Raw genomic sequence first — 16,474 nt, 5'->3', positions numbered from 1 at the left:
ATATATCAGCCAATGAAAATATAGACAGTGGAGAAAGTGACACCAAACCATAAGAGTCAGGACAGTGTTGTCACTGGAAGGAGGAGGAGACACTGCTAAAAAGTGAGATGATAGGTGTTGGCAATGTTCTGTCTCTTTTCCCAGTGAAGGTACACTAGATATCTGTCCTGAGATATTTACTTTATTATTACTACTGCTGTTACTACTTGGAGTTTTATTAGAAAGAGACAGGGTCTCATGCTACCCAGACTAGCTTCCACCTCCTTATGAAGCTGAGGATGACTTCGAACTTCTGATCCTTCAGTTTCTACCTTCTGGCACTGCATTGCAAGAGTGTACCACCATGCCCAGGTTCTGCAGGGCTAGGGGACTGAGCCAAGAGCTTTGTGAGCACTAAACGAACAGTCTGTCAGCTGATAAATCCCCATGTGTTCTCCCTTACGGGTGACAGATTTCATTATCGAAAATATAATAATTGGAACTGGAGAGATGGCCCAGTGATTAAGAGCACTGACTGCTCTTCCAGAGGTCCTGAGTTCAAATCCCAGAAACCACATGGTGGTTCACAACCATCTGTAATGGGATCTGGTGCCCTCTTCTGGTGTGTCTGAAGACAGCGACAGTGTACTCCTATGTATAAAATAAATAAACCTGAAAAGAAAAAGGGAAATATAATAATGCCAAAAGGCAATGTCCACACCTAAAACTAACACATAGAAGTAACAAATCCTAGTCCTTATAAACTCTTATAAACTTTGCTGACAGAGCCATCTCCTGCTTTTAGCTGTGAGAGACAGATGCCACCATCTTGGTTTTGCGCATTTGTTAAGATATAGTCTGATCAGGTATCCCCAGCTAGTTTTGAACTTGCCATCCTCATGCCTGGGCCTCTTGTGGGATGGAATCACAGACATGAACCAATGTGCCCAGCTTGCCGCCTTAAATTGGTTTTTCCCTTAAAAATCTATACCTGAAAGCAGGTAGGTGGGGCAATTATTTTTTTGTTTGGACCCCTTGTGTGTAAGGGAGAGAATGCAGCTGTCACTGGATGATCTATACTTGACTCTCAGAAGACCAAATGGAAGTAGTAAAAATGGTAAATAGACCCCTAAATAAAACATGTAGATCCTAAGCAAAACTGACATTTTGTATACATTATCATTAGTAGAAAGTTAAGGCTAAAAGAGAATGTAGCTAATTTCTGAAATTCTGATGTAGATGTCACCAGTAAGATCTCAGAATATTCAACCAGGAGGTGACACTGAAACATGAAGTATCTAATTTTACATGAAAAAGAAATATTCAGTGAAGCCAATGAATTGAAGTGCAAATGACTTCCAGGACAGTTTCAAATAAAGCTATGGCTGCAATGCCTATCACAGTGCACAGTGTGTGCTAAACACATGCACACACAGAGACAGCCAGAGACAGAGATAGAGACAGAGACAGACAGAGACAGACAGAGACAGACAGAGACAGAGATAGAAACAGAGACAGAGATAGAAACAGAGACAGAGACAGACAGAGACAGACAGAGACAGAGACAGACAGAGACAGAGATAGAAACAGAGACAGACAGAGACAGAAACAGAGACAGAGAAAGACAGAGACAGAGATAGAAACAGAGACAGAGATAGAAACAGAGACAGACAGAGACAGAAACAGAGACAGAGAAAGACAGAGACAGAGATAGAAACAGAGACAGAGAAAGACAGAGACAGAGACAGAGACAGACAGAGACAGACAGAGAAATACAAATATGTTGGTTGTGCAGATTTGATCTAATACCTTCTGGTGTCCATTTAAGAGGCCAGAAGAGGCAATGAGTCTACTTAACATGAGAACACCAACATATTCTGAAAAGCCAACATGGCCCTACAATGTTTTGGCCAATTTTCCTCAAGTGCATCTTTGTAGATTAAAAAAAAATTTATGGCTTTCATTATTTAAACGATTTCAAGGTAATATACTAATAATCTGTCTAAAAGGCATAGAAACTCCCAAACTGCTTTTCCTAGGAAAGAAAGGAGATATTAAACAGATAAAGGGAGGGAATGAGAGAAGGGAGGAAGGAAGGAAGGAAGGAAGGAAGGAAGGAAAGAAGGAAGGAAGGAAGGAAGGAGAGAAAAGTAATATGAATAGTTAAATAACTTCTTTTACTTTATAGATAAAGGACTGAGGGAAAAGAAAAGCAGGAAGGAGGGAGAGAGGGCCTAAGGGAAAGGAAGGGGAGAAAGGAAGGAAGGAAGGAAGGAAGGAAGGAAGGAAGGAAGAAAGAAAGAAAGAAAGAAAGAAGGAAAGAAAGAAAGAAAGGAGAAGAGAAAAATCTAAACACAAACATTAACTCCAACTCTGACCATCTGAGTTCTTGCCTCAGAACCCTTGTGTCAGAGAGAACTGACTCCTGCACACACCTTATGTTTGCTGAGTCATGTATGTAAGCACATGTATGCACACACACACACACACACACACACACACACACACACACACACACACACCGATGCTGGAATTGTTGAATAACTAGCTGTACATTCGCAAGGTGCAATCGTTTTAATGGTAGCAGTTTGCCAAATGTTCCTACCTGGCCAAGGCAGCTCCTTCCATTGTACTATTAATTTTAATATTAGCTCTCATGTCACACATCATACAGTAAATATGGATAGTGGTAGATAGCAACTGATCTGAGTTACAGAATGAATACAAGTTAAAGGGGCTACAACAGGGAGTCCAAGGGTTTCGGAGATGGGCTGTTCAGAATGTGTACATTGGGGCTGGAGAGATGGCTCAGTGGTTAAGAGCACTGACTGCTCTTCCAAGAGGTCCTGAGTTCAATTCCCAGCAACCACATGGTGGCTCACAGCCATCTGTAGTGGGATCTGATGCCCTCTTCTGGTGTGTCTGAGGACAGCTACAGTGTACTTACAAATGATACATAAATCAATCTTTAAAAGAATGTGTACATTGTCTATATTGGTAAGATAATGAACGCGAACCACCTGTAGGGAAGAACCGCTACTACTGCTGAGACAATAGGACAAAACTGGCTCCCCCAGCAGGAACTGTGGGTCCACGCCCAAATGGGTGAGCAGATAAGAGCAGACAGACCTCTAGTGGACCACATCTACAGAGGCACAGATCTGCGCTAAAACCTCAGGTTGGTAGAGCGCTCTGCTGCTCCCTGACACACACTCACCTGGTATCAGGTAACAGGTGGCACACTCACCTGGTATCGGGTGCCAGGTGGGGGTGGGATCATTGCTGCCTGTTGATCAATTTATGGGTCCAGCTGAGGGAGTTACGCCCTTTCCAGCATGTCAGATAAGTTGTTGGACCTGATAGAAGTTTAATGTTCCTACGATCTCAATTCAGTATGAGAAGTTTGTGGGGTAGCATCTCTTCTACTTACACAAATAAGTCATTTGTCAGCCTGTGACATATGGGTGGTACTGGGTGGGTCTGTTCTTTGTCCATTCTCCTCGGTTTACAAGCATCCTTCAGTGTCAAAACGGAGTCCAGAGCTTCCTGTAAAATGGAGTCCCTGGGCAAGGCATAGCCTGAAATACCTTTGCTTTTCCTGAGGCAGAGAAACTTAGCATACAGCATAGTCTAAGCTCAACAAAGAAATCAAACAGTTTTTTGCTACTGATGTTGCAAATTGCCATGGAAATATCTAAACAGCATGAATTTATTACTTTATAGTTTTGTTGATTGTAAGTCCAGTATTAATCACACCAGGCAAAAGTCCAGTTATCAGCATGACTGAAGCCCTCACTGGACTTGCTGGGAAAGGGTGTATTATGGCCTTTCTGGCTTTGTTGGAAGCTACGCACATGCCTTAGCAAATAGTTTCCTTCCTCCACCTTCAAGTCCAGAAACTTCCCAGATTTTTTTTAACCATTTTTCTTTATTTAGATCTTTTCTCACTCTCAGGAAAAAGCATGCTCCAATTAAAACGAAGGAAATTGGTTTTTGCTTTTTTCTAATCTGTTTGAAAAACACTATTTTTTTTTGTCAGCCTTCTAATATAAATTAAACTCTGTTTATCAGACAGAACTAGAAACAACATTTTACCAGCTCTCTGGATATCCATTAACCCACTCAAATCATCTGCTACAGTAACTTGGACCTAGTGGTAGGGAGTGAAGGCCAGGGAGGGCAGACAGCTGTGAGTGGTGTGGGGGCCTGTCTTCAGTAGAGATTAGGAATGCTGAAAACAAATTATTTCTGGGCTATGGAGTGGGAAGTCAAGGGAACTAACTTTGAAAACATTTCCATTAAGGTAAGAGCTAGTGGTGAGATTAGAAAATAGATTGACACAAAGATCTGCAAACTTGCTGAATGACCTGAGCAAACTGTATGCATATATGTGTATTTGTTCATACATATATGAATATATTCATATATAGTCACACCCACACACTCACACACACACAAATGTACATGCACAAACACATACACATACGTGCACACTCACCCATGTACACACACACACACACAAATACACACAAAAGCACATCCACAAACACACAATAGACCTGAATATACCATAATTCAAAGTTCCTGTAGAACCTGTGACTACAAAAAGATGACTGACTACCAGAACTTCAGTGCTGTGGAAAGGTTAGAATGTTGTAAGTCCAGAGCCAAGTTACCTTGGGTTGTATTTAGCCCTCTTATGATCCATGTATTTCCCTCCTTGGAGCGTGACCTCATTATTTCTGTGGCCATCTGTAGTGTATGCGCAGAACTATACTTTCCATCAACACCAAAGCTCATGTCACCCCATGGCACTAACAGAGATGCCCTTACTCCACTGTCACCAATCTATCTGACTTGGTCAGACTAGCCTCACGTCGGTGTACTATCAATGCTCGCAGAAAGCTCCTTAAGTCCTCGAAGCTAACTTATCATTTGAAAAACAGCTAATTCTTGTGAAAAGAAAAAAATGTACTTAAAAAAAATCAGTATAGAATCAGACACAGAGAGAGCAACTTCTAATGGAGAGCTGTTGCTTTGTCCGTCAGCTTCCTGCTGCTGTAACAAAATACCTAAGGAAAGCAACCTGTGAGGCAGAAGTGTTTGCTATGATACATTGTTTCACACACTTCAGTTCCAGGTCACTGGCTCTGCTGTGTTGGAGCCTGTGGTGGGGCATAGGGAGGTTGTGGGAAAACCAAACCACGAATCTTGAGTAACATGGCTTCATTCTACCAGGCCTCACCTCCCACGGTGTCATATTCTAGCAACCTATTGAGCAATGGACCTTTGATGGGCACACGCAAACCACAGCACTAAATTTTGAATTTTCAATGATTTCTTCACTCTCTAAGATAGATAGTTCCAGTTGCATAACAGGACCATGGTACACATAAAAAAGAAAAAGTCCCTATTTTGGTTATAAGACATTCTGAAGAGTAATCCAAGATTTTAAACCTATGGATGTTTAAAATGCAAAATCATGCAGATGGTTGTAAAGTTGGAAAAGACATTACTGGAGAGCCAGTCTGCATAAACTCCTATAGGAAAACTATGAAGCCTGTTCAGTGTTTGGTTTTTTTTTGACAGACATTGTGGTTTAAGGCAAGGGAGGTTACACAGTAGTACTGAGTGAACTTGTAAAGAGCTCAGCTTTGACCAGAAAAAGACCTGGCCCTCACCTTGATTCTAAAGGATCAAGACCTTGGAAAGTCATGTCTCACAGAAGTGGCTTGGCTTCCCTGGGGGCGTGGGTCACCTACGTGGTCTCACAATATGAATTGGGCAGATCATGAAATATCAGGTCAACCTCTGGAGAAGCTGGAAGCTGAAGAGAGCTACACAAGCCCTTATATGGCATCTATGTGAAGTCTTGCCCGTGTGTAACTTCTGTGGCTATGACAAATACTCTGAGCTAAAGAGAGTTAGGGAAAAGAAAGTGTTTATTTGGCTTTACTGTTTCAGGTAGTCCATTTTTGCAGGAAGACAAATGCATCGTGTTCACAGTCAAGAGCAGAAAAAGGAAATGCACGAATCTTTGTTTGCTCAATAGCTTTTTTAACTCTTACACAGTGGGGAGCCTAGCCTAGGGAGTTATGCTGCCTACCCTGGGCTGCCTTTTTCTTTTCTTTTCTTTTTTTTTTTTTTTTGGTTCTTTTTTTCAGAGCTGGGGACCGAACCCAGGGCCTTGTGCTTCCTAGGCAAGTGCTCTACCATTGAGCTAAATCCCCAACCCTGGGCTGCCTTTTTCTATGCCAACTAATAACCTCCTATGCCACCCAGTGACATGCAGGCCAACCTGATCCTTATAATTCTTCGTTGAGACTCCTTCCCTAGATGAGCCCAAGTTGTTGACTGTTAAAACCACCCACCAACGAGCACCATTTGGGCATTGAAGTTCATTTGGGCATTGAAGTTCAGGTAGGTTTTCTTGGTTGGCAATGTGTGTGTGTGTGCATGTGCATGTGTGTGTGTGCATGTGTGTGTATATGTGTGTGTGTGCGTGCGCGCGCGTGTATGTGTGCATTGCGTGCATGCATGCATGTGCATGCATGTGTGTGTACGTGTGTGTATGTGCGTGTGTGCGTGCATGTGTGTATGTGTGTGTATATGTATGTGTGTATGTGTGTGTATGTGTGTGCGTGTGTGTGTGTGTATGTGTGTGTACATTTGCTGGTACTTGCATGTCATAGCATATATATTGGAGATCAGAGGGGCAGCTTTTGAAAATTGAGTTGGTTCTCCTTCCACAATTTTAGTGCTAGGGATCAAATTCAAATTACTAGGTTGGGCAGCAAGTGCTTTTACATGCTGAGCCAACTTGCCTGCCTACACCACTGTATATGAGTGACATGGGCATTTGTGGGTTTGGCTATTTCCAATACTGTGTGTGTGTGTGTGTGTGTGTGTGTGTGTGTGTGTGTGTGTGTGTGACTAGTTTGCCAAGTGAGAAGTCCTGACATCCTAACAGTGACAGACTATACGTCTCTTTTCACAAAAAACATTCTGGATGCTCACCCTTTGTTGGGTCCACACAGATTCATTTTGTGTATCTTAGTTACTTTCTCGATGCTGTGATAGAATTGCTTAACAAGAACCTGTGTAACAGAAGGAACTCCTGTAAGCTGTCCCCTGACTTACACACATGTAGTGCGGCATGCCCGTGCACACATACATACGTAGAAATGAATGGATTAAAAATTTTAATGCCTAGGCTTGCTTTGGCTCATAGTGACTGGCCATAATGGTTGGGAAGATAACAGCAGTAAAAGCAGGAAGCGGGCCACCCACATTGTACCTACACTTGGGAAGCAGAAAGTGACCATGAAGTGGGGCAGACTGAGCTGTGACCCACTTCCTCCAGGTGGGGGGCACTGTTCAAATATGAAAGGCCTGTGGGGAACATTTCTTTTCTTTCTTTTTTTTTTTTGGTTCTTTTTTTCGGAGCTGGGGACCGAACCCAGGGCCTTGCGCTTCCTAGGTAAGCGCTCTACCACTGAGCTAAATCCCCAGCCCCTGTGGGGAACATTTCATCTTCAAACCACAGTGTCAACATTCTGTTTTAACTGTTTCCCCCAAATTTCTGACACAGCTTCCGCTCTGAGTCGTCACAAGCTGCCAACCCAATCTTAGATCTTTCACTGAAAACTACTCAAGTATGTATGCATTCTAAAGATAAAGGCATTTCTCTATACTGCCACAGCTGTCAAAATCAGGGCCTAGCGTTTCCTTCTGTCCCCTGTCTCACGCTCAGTTGTCATTAGGTTTCGCCAACTTCTCTTTCCTACATGAGGAAATCTGTTGAGAGCCGTGCTTTGTGTTGGCGTAGAACAGTTCTTCCGTTCTTGAAGCCTTTCTCAGCCTTCCTTAGCTCTCTTGAGTCTCTCTCAGTTGCTTCACTGAGTGCCCATCACCTTGCCTTTGTATTCTCCATGAAGTACATTGCTTGGGTGAATGTCCATAGGTAGCGAGCTTCACATTTCTTTATGAAGTAGATTAAGATTGTGCAGTGTTGGCAGAAAAGAAGAGAAACGTACAATGTTCTCATGACAGCCTATCATGATGGTGCATGATTCACATTTTCTCACTGCTGATAATACCCGATCACCTGGTTAAGATGACGTCAGCTAAGCTCCTCTGCTGAGAACTCTCCCCTTCCTTCCCCCCTCTCCCCCTCCCTCCCTATCTTCTTTTCCTTTCCTCTCCTCCCTTATCCTTCGTCCCCTTGTTCCTTCTTTCTTGTTTTTGTTGGGTTTTGATGACAGGGTTGATGGTTGCACCTAGGACCTTAGCCATACTTGGCAAATGCTCAACCACTGAGTTACATCCTTAGCCTTGATTCTTGATTCTCTTTCTTTTTGTCTTTTTTTTTTTTTTTTGGTTCTCTTTTTCGGAGCTGGGGACCGAACCCAGGGCCTTGTGCTTCCTAGGTAAGCGCTCTACCACTGAGCTAAATCCCCAGCCCCTTGTCTTTTTATATTAAGAAATGCTGTTGGGTTGGAGAGATGGCTCAGTGGTTAAGAGCGCTGACTGCTCTTCCAAAAGTCCTGAGTTCAATTTCCAGCAACCACGTGGTGGCTCACAACCATCAGCCATGGGACCTGATGCCCTCTTCTGGTGTGTCTGAAGACAGCTCCAGGGTACTTATATAAGATAAATAAATGTAAAGATTTTAAAAAATAAATGCTGTATAATTTTCTGCTACCAGAAGTGGCTAGGACGAAGCATTAGTGTGGCTGAGTCTCTGCTGTGCCATCTACTAGTTATAGGCTACACGAGAAGAAGAAATTTAGGAGGTCTGGGCAGAGTGATTGTGCCCAGATATCTGTGGAAGCAGGGACAGAGACTTATCCACCTGAATGTTTCCCTGAACTCTTCAGGGACCTCGACTGAGGCAAAACTGGATCCTTGGGTTTAACCCAGAATATATTTTCCAGAAACAAAAAAGAAAGAATGAAGTGGAGTTGGGGTTTATTTAAAAAGAGGGCCAGGGAGATGGCTCAGCAGTAATGGCAGATGCTGGTGGCCTGAGGTCAATCTCTGGAGCCCACAGTTGACCCCTGACCTCCACACTCATGCCGTGGCACGTGCACACAGATATGTAAACAAGTGTAAAATTTTACCTGTGAATTTATTGAGAATTTTATGTGTGCATACGATGAAATGTGATCCTATTTAATCCCCATTTGCCACTCCAGTTCTCCTCATATTGCCTCAGTGTGCCCTCCTCCAAACTTCATGTCTTGTTTGGTTGATGACCCACTAGGTCTAATTAGAGCTGCTCATACACGCATGGATGCTTGAACGGTGGCTCTCATCCTTCCTAAAACTGCAACCCTTCCATGTAGCTTTTCTGTGGTGATCCCCAGCTAGAGAACTATGTTGTCACTACTTTATAACTGCAGTTTTGCTACTGTTCTGAGCTATAAATACCTGATAGATAGGATATCTGATTTGTTGCCCTGCGGGAGTCATGACCCACAGGTTGAAAACCCCTGCACTAGCACATAGAAAACCTGCAGGTAGTCGTATCTTCAAAACCGAGTCTTCTTTCCCTAAAACTTATCTTCTACTTATAGCTACTCAGTAAGGGGTAGGATCTGATGATCATTTAGCCTGTCTGTGCCAGGATATGTCTACTCGATAAAGGTTGGAACATGAAGATAATTTAGCTTGTTTATTCAGGAATATAGCTACTCAGTAAGGAGTGGGAGGGACCTGAAGGTCATTTAGCAAGTTTACACCAAGATATTGGTATCTTTTCTGATTAAAGGCTGACCTTAGTATAGGTCTATATGTATAAGCATACATATTCAGAAGGCTGAGCTCAAGACCAGCCTAGGAACAGAGAAGAAGACAAGCCTTATCACAGAGTAGAAGACAAGGGAAGAGGAAGAAAAAAGAGGAGAGTATGAAGGATCAGTAGCAGCCTCGGCCACACAAAGGAAAGACAACAAGAAAACTGAAGATATCCATCTACCAGCCAAGGAGAGAGGCCCCAAAAGAAACCAGCCCTGAAAGTCAGTCCCTTCATCTTAGACTTCTGTCTTCTAGAACTGTAACAACATCAACATAAATCGCTATTATTTAAACTACCCAGTCTTTCCTATCACATCCCTAGCGAGCCTCCCTCAGTGCGTACGTCTCCAAGCTATTCTCCAACTAGAAAATTAAATAGTTCATCCCAGTGTTTAGTAGTTACGATCCAGTAAGCAATGCCATACGGTGATTGGATGCCATTTACACTTGCTGGGAAACTAAGTTTCTGCAGACTATGACTTGGGAAATCACTAGCTTCTTGCTCAGCGTCTCCCAGGAAGTAGTGCGTGCTTCACTGTCAGAGCAGAGCAGGCTCAGTTGCCTGAGATCCACATGAGATGGGATGGGAATGTGTCCTTACCGGTAGACTGCTTGTCTAGCAAGCCAGAAGCTCTGGGTTTAATGCTAACCTAAGTCTAGCAAACCTATCCCTAACCTGGGTTCAGTCCTAACCCTAACTCTAACCCCAATGCAACCGAAACCCAAATTTAAACCCCAACCTCGACCACCTAAAACAGGCATGGCAGCATAAACTTGTAGCTTCAGTATTCAGAAGGTAAAGGTAGTGTGGTAAGGGCCTTCTCATGACAAAGGGAAGACAATGTGGTGGAATTAATATTTATGAAGGTATTCATGACTCTGTAACATAGATCACCTAATCTGAATGTATGGTACCATGTAAGAGAGACAAAGGAGGTAGGATGTAAAGGGGAACAAAGGAAGGGTATATAAGGCTACACCCTGAGGTGTGGTGCTTGGGGCTCAACTTTTGGATGTGGATCCTCTGAGCTAGCACGGGCACAAATAAACACTTCTTCCTGGCAGAAAGCCTCAGGGGCATCCCACCTCTCTCCACTATAATAGAAGGATCAAATATTCAAGGTCACTCTGCTACATAGTGAGTTCATGGTCATCTTGGGGTACAAAAATACCCTGTCTCAAAACTATAAAATACAATACAGTAAAATAAAGTCTCCATGGAAACTCAAGATGGTCTTTACAAGATTCCCCAGAAGACCCCTCTGTTCTCTAACATTGTGTTAAAAGTGAATATTTTATCAGGAGGGTACTGTCCACTGGTATAACTTTGTGTAAGTCATTGACGCTTGGAGTAGGAGTTCCCAGTAACGAGGATGCCTGAGTCACCGTGCTCCTATAAGTAACTATAATCTCATTGTTTCACCAACCTGGATTTGAATGGTTCTTTCTTTAATCTGTCAATGCCCTCCATTTAGGGTTTATAAACATTTATTTACATCTCCCCCAGGAATAAAAATTGTATGAAAACTGACCAGCAGTCATGAAAGCTACTTCGAGAAAAGTATGGACTTAAAAACCAAAACTAGAACAAAGTTTCTGGAAGAAAACGTATGAATAGCACCATGCATGGCTTTAGGAGAGACAATAACAAAAAATAAATAAAAGTATTCATTAAAATCAATCTACAGGGGCTGGAGAGATGGTTCAGTGGTTAAGAGCACTGACTGCTCTTCCAGAGGTCCTGAGTTCAATTCCCAGCAACCACATGGTGGCTCACAACCATCTGAAATAGGATCTGGTGCCCTCTTCTGGTGTGCCTGGAGACAGCAACAGTATGCTCATATACATTAAATAAATAAATCTTAAAAAAAAATCAATCTACAGCAAAAGAGAGTGTTTTAGAAAACAAGAAAACACTCCATCGCTCAGGAGGTTCAGGCAGATTTTTAGATTGTGATTTCAAGGCTAACCTGGGCTATATAGTGAGCTCCAGGTTAGCCCAGACTATACTAGACCCTGTCTTGAAAGACAAGAGGAGAGGAAGTGAGAAATCTGGGGGGAGACAAAAGGAGAAGGGAGAGGAGAAAAAAGAGGAGGGGTGCGAAGAGAGGTGGGAGAAAGCAAGTATGTCAAGGAAAAATGGTGGCTATATAAGGTGAAAAACTTAAATACAAAATGTATTCGAACCACAAATAAACTTATGAGAAATTGTCTGATAGTAGACAAATTTAAACAGTCTAGTCATAAATATCAAGGATGTGGAAAATTAACGACGATATAGTTTGAAAATGGTTTCTGGATGTAGGGCTGTGTGACTGAGCCAGTGGGCACATATGATGTCAGAAATTTACCAGGATGGTGGGAAATAGTCTGTTTTACAATGACGTGCTTAATACAGCCACTTACTTGCAAATTAATAATAATGCGTTTATTCCGGGTTTTTTTTTTTCAACATCCAATAAAAGATGACGACATACCCATCACTGTGCTAGCTACTGAGGCTACCATAGTGAAGACTTGGATTCTATTGGGCAAGAATAACGTGTTATCAACTGCTTCAACGAGGTCAGCTCTTGACAGTCACCCACTTGGTTCTGGCTGCAGCCCTTGTGCTTCTGGGCTATATATAAGTGAACTACAAGGAGCCGCGTCCGAGAAGCCAGGCTGGACGCAGCTCCGGCTCCAGCCAGGAGGTGGTGGCCTTGCTGTCCAAGGCTGTGTCAGCGATCAAGCAGCGTTGTCAGCTTGCGGGCCACATCAGCACGCAGAACCATCAAGCAGAGATACGGATTTTGGAGGGGCTGGTAACGGGTGAGCACCGGGCAGGCTCATTTGCGGAGCACCAAAGGAAGTAACAGAAAGAGCGGCGGCTTCCTGTTGGTGGCTCCGCCCCCTCGCTCCATTCTTCCCAGGTCTAGGGGTTCACCCGGTGGTTGCCGGGTACCCCGGAAGGCCGGGACTCGATGGTACCAATGGAGACGCAACTGCAGAGCATTTTCGAGGAGGTGGTGGTGAGTGCAACTGTCCGTAACCCAGGGCAATGGCTCCGGGAGGGGCAGGCTGCAGGTCCAACTCTGGGCTTGGGGCAGCTTCTTCCCTGCCCACTGTGTTGACATGGGCGTTTGAACTAGGGTGGCGGTCCCCCGGACTGCTGTCAGATCCGAGAAAGTATAGTTAGTTCTCGTCGCGGTCCCGATAATGTCTTGCACAATATTGCCCGAGAATATTTCTTTAGGGGACATTTCCAACCCACCTCCTTTTAGTATTCAGATCGTTTACTATTTTTTATTTGTTTGTTTGCAGAAAACAGAAATTATAGAAGAGGCTTTCCCAGGGTGAGTATGTGGCAGGCAGATTTTTGTGGGGTTTTTGTTTGTAGATTTATCTTTGTTAGATGTCACTTAAGTTGGTTTGGGGGAGTTAAAAACATTTACCTTACTGGCTGTGTACTCTTTTAAAACTAGTAGCAAATAATGCGATTTTTGTTTTTCAGCATGTTTATGGATACCCCCGAGGATGAAAAAACAAAACTTATTAGCTGTTTGGCAGCCTTCCGGCAGTTTTGGAATGGACTTTCTCAGGTAAGACATTTCCTGTTCATCATCCAATTAATGACTTTTGACGCCCCACCCCCTTTTTTAAAAAAGATTTATTTATTTTTATTTATATGAATACACGGTAGCTGTCTTCAGACACACACCAGAAGATTCCATTACACATAACCACATGTGAGCCAGCATGTGGTTGCTGGGAATTGAACTCAGGACCTCTGGAAGGACAGTCAGTGCTCTTAACCACTGAGCCATCTCTCCAGACCCTATTTCTTATTTCTTATAGTGGTGTAGCATATTGTTATGTGTCCTTACCTCCTTTATTTACTAACTACCTTCTTGCTTTCAAATTTTTCTTTCTTTTTTTTCCAGATAAAGGTTTGCTATGTAGCCCGGGCTAGAGTTGAACTTTTAGCATTTCCCTTCTTTTGCTTCCTGGCATCATAGCATGGACCACCACACTTAGCTAGATGTTTCTCTTCAGTTTTCTACTTTAAGTAGTGTCACAGTAAATCATGCTATTGACCAGGCATCGGATTGATAATCAAAAGCTAGTTGTTTTGTTTTTTTCCTTAGTTACAGAGGGGAGGTGTGTAACACACATGACACAGTCTCTGTAACCTTGATTTGCCTGGGACTTGATATGTAGTCCAGATTGGTTATGGGCTTATGACCCTCCTGTCTCTTCCTCCTCAGTACTGGGATGTAAGCGTTCATAACCACCCCAGCAATTTATGATTTTGTGGAAATTACCTAATTATTTCTTATGAGAGTTATCTAGTTTACATTCTCAACACCAACAACTGATTTAATTCCTTAAAGGCATACACTGGAATAGTAATAATTTCTTATCCTTGTGTATCAAGCACTGAGTTTTATCTTGGTAAAATGTTACTTTGTGTTTCTTTCAATATTTAGCATATTTTATGCATTTTTAATTTTTAAATATTTGTTGGGCTTTTTTTCTTTTTGGTGTGTGTGTGTGTGTGTGTGTGTGTGTGTGTGTGTGTGTGTGTGACAGTACTTGTGTACAGGTCAGAAAACAGCTTATAAGGGAGAATCTTTCTCTACTATATGGGTCCTGGGAATCAAACTCAACACAGCAAGTGCCGTGTGTGCCGAGCTCCTTAACGGCACATGAAATTGCTAATGTAATTCCCTAAGCATTTAGTGACTTACTGTGCGACCTTACAGGATGTTTATGTAGCGATATAGAAAGATACAAATAAATGAGTTTTCAGTCGGCTATGAGTCTGTTAATATAATCTTAACTATTTTGGAGGTCTCATGGTGAAAGTTTAATTTATATAATGGTAAGATTTTACAATTGATATAACAAATACTTATTTATTTGGTTGAGGACAGTCTCTGCTAGCTATAACTCGGGTTGACTTAGGAATCTATACACGGCCCAGGGTGGCCTTACCCACGCCTCCCCCTTCAGGTACTAGGTTTATAGGCCGGCACTCCCGTGCCCATGGCTGAATCTGACTCTTTTTTTTTTTTTTTTTTTGGTTCTTTTTTTCGGAGCTGGGGACCGAACCCAGGGCCTTGCGCTTCCTAAGTAAGCGCTCTACCACTGAACTAAATCCCCAGCCCCGAATCTGACTCTTTTCATCGTGCTCTTTCAGAAATCATTTTCATTTATGGATGTTCACGGAGAACTATTTCCTTTACAGTGTTGATTGACTTTCAGGTATAATATGTGTGAGTTTGAAATCGAAACCTCAGGCCCAAAATAAAAGTGTTTTCTGACTTTTAGGAGTCTCATGAACAGTGTGTCCAGTGGATTGTTAAATTTATTCACGGCCAACATAGCCCGAAAAGGATTTCCTTTCTCTATGACTGCTTAGCCATGGCAGTTGAGACTGGTCTTCTTCCACCCAGGTATGTTTGGGTGGGGATGGGCAGTGGGAAGACCCTTCATTGTCAAGTTGCGGAATAGCTTTGAGGTTGTTGTACAGAAACAAGGGATGGGACGGAGGTGTGGAGCTCATCTGTAAGTTGGCTTATGAGGCAGGCTTTCTGTTTTAAGTTTATTCTGTTTTTATGTATACGCATCTGTGTTAGTGGTTGCAGTATATGTAGCTATGCCTGAGGAGGCCGGGAGAGGGCGTTAGACCCTTTGGAGCTGGGGTTGGCAGATGGTGTGGGCTACCTGACATGGGTTCTGGGAACTGAACTCGGGGCTTGTGCAAGAGCACTGTGAGGTGCGAACCGCAGCCATTTCCAGCCCTGTGTTTGCTTTCATAGTGCTTTGTAATTATAGCCACTGTGGCAAGGACTGAAGTCCCTTCCACACTCAGTCGTCTGTTAGGGCCTTCCTCCAGACTACAGGTGTTGTCTACTGTGACTTGGCTTTCTCACAGCCCAGTAGCATTCAGAAGTTCACCAAAGAAGTATAATCAAGAAGTAGCCTCATGGGCCGGAGAGATGGCCCAGTGATTAAGATCACTGACTGCTCTTCCAGAGGTCCTGAGTTCAAATCCCAGCAACCACATGGTGGCTCATAACCATCTGTAATGAGATCTGATGCCCTCTTCTGGTGTTTCTGAGGACACCTACAGTGTACTTATATATAATAAATAAATCACTCTTAAAAAAAGAAGAAGTAGCCTCACATCCTTGCCATAACATAGCCTTAAAACTGCCCAGACACCATAGCCCGTCCCTCTAGCTCTCAAGGGTGTGTGTGTATCAGTACCGTGCTTCACAGAAGCATATGGAAATGTAGTGCAGTCATCTGGAAGAAAATACAGTCTGCCACCACTTGGCAGATGGTAAATGTTTAGCCAAAAGTTTATGAGAGGTTCGTTTTTCTAGCGAATCATATAGCATTTCTACATCATTTAGTTCTACTTAATGTTTGAGCTTTCTTCTAAGTAAAAATCAGTTGCATATACAGTAGCCATTAGAAAATCTTTAGGATTCTCTGTTGTAACTGAATGCTCTTTCCTTCCCCCCAGGATGGTTTGTGAATCTTTGATAAACTCTGACACTCTTGAATGGGAAAGAACACAGCTTTGGGCCTTAACATTTAAGCTGGTTCGGAAAATCATTGGAGGAGTGGATTATAAGGTATTGTTTCCCAATTATAAAAAGTGATTGCTTCCTGACATGTTTGTTTTAAAAACAGGGTGTGACTC

The 16,474-nt window shown here is 42.8% G+C and overlaps 1 protein-coding gene across 7 annotated transcripts in view; it reads left to right on the top strand.

Annotated features, from left to right (window-relative positions):
- Med23 (mediator complex subunit 23) overlaps window positions 1-16,474 on the top strand; it is a 68,133-nt gene that overhangs the window by 8,331 nt on the left and 43,328 nt on the right. For 5 of the 7 annotated variants that reach the window (XM_039080800.2, XM_008758613.4, XM_063265563.1 and 2 more), the window contains exons 2-6: window positions 12,243-12,788; window positions 13,081-13,112; window positions 13,271-13,358; window positions 15,091-15,215; window positions 16,295-16,406. In XM_039080800.2, coding sequence (XP_038936728.1) covers window positions 12,741-12,788; window positions 13,081-13,112; window positions 13,271-13,358; window positions 15,091-15,215; window positions 16,295-16,406 — 405 coding nt within the window. In that variant the 5' untranslated portion in view covers window positions 12,243-12,740. Of the gene's footprint in view, window positions 1-12,184; window positions 12,789-13,080; window positions 13,113-13,270; window positions 13,359-15,090; window positions 15,216-16,294; window positions 16,407-16,474 lie in introns of those variants that run through there. The other 2 variants (XM_063265558.1, NM_001277054.1) reach the window with 2 other exon arrangements.

Source organism: Rattus norvegicus, chromosome 1 (assembly GCF_036323735.1).
Source record: "Rattus norvegicus strain BN/NHsdMcwi chromosome 1, GRCr8, whole genome shotgun sequence".
Lineage (NCBI taxonomy): Eukaryota > Metazoa > Chordata > Mammalia > Rodentia > Muridae > Rattus > Rattus norvegicus.
The sequence above is the reverse complement of the archived record's forward strand: the minus strand, read 5'-3'. Positions and strand labels throughout refer to the sequence as shown.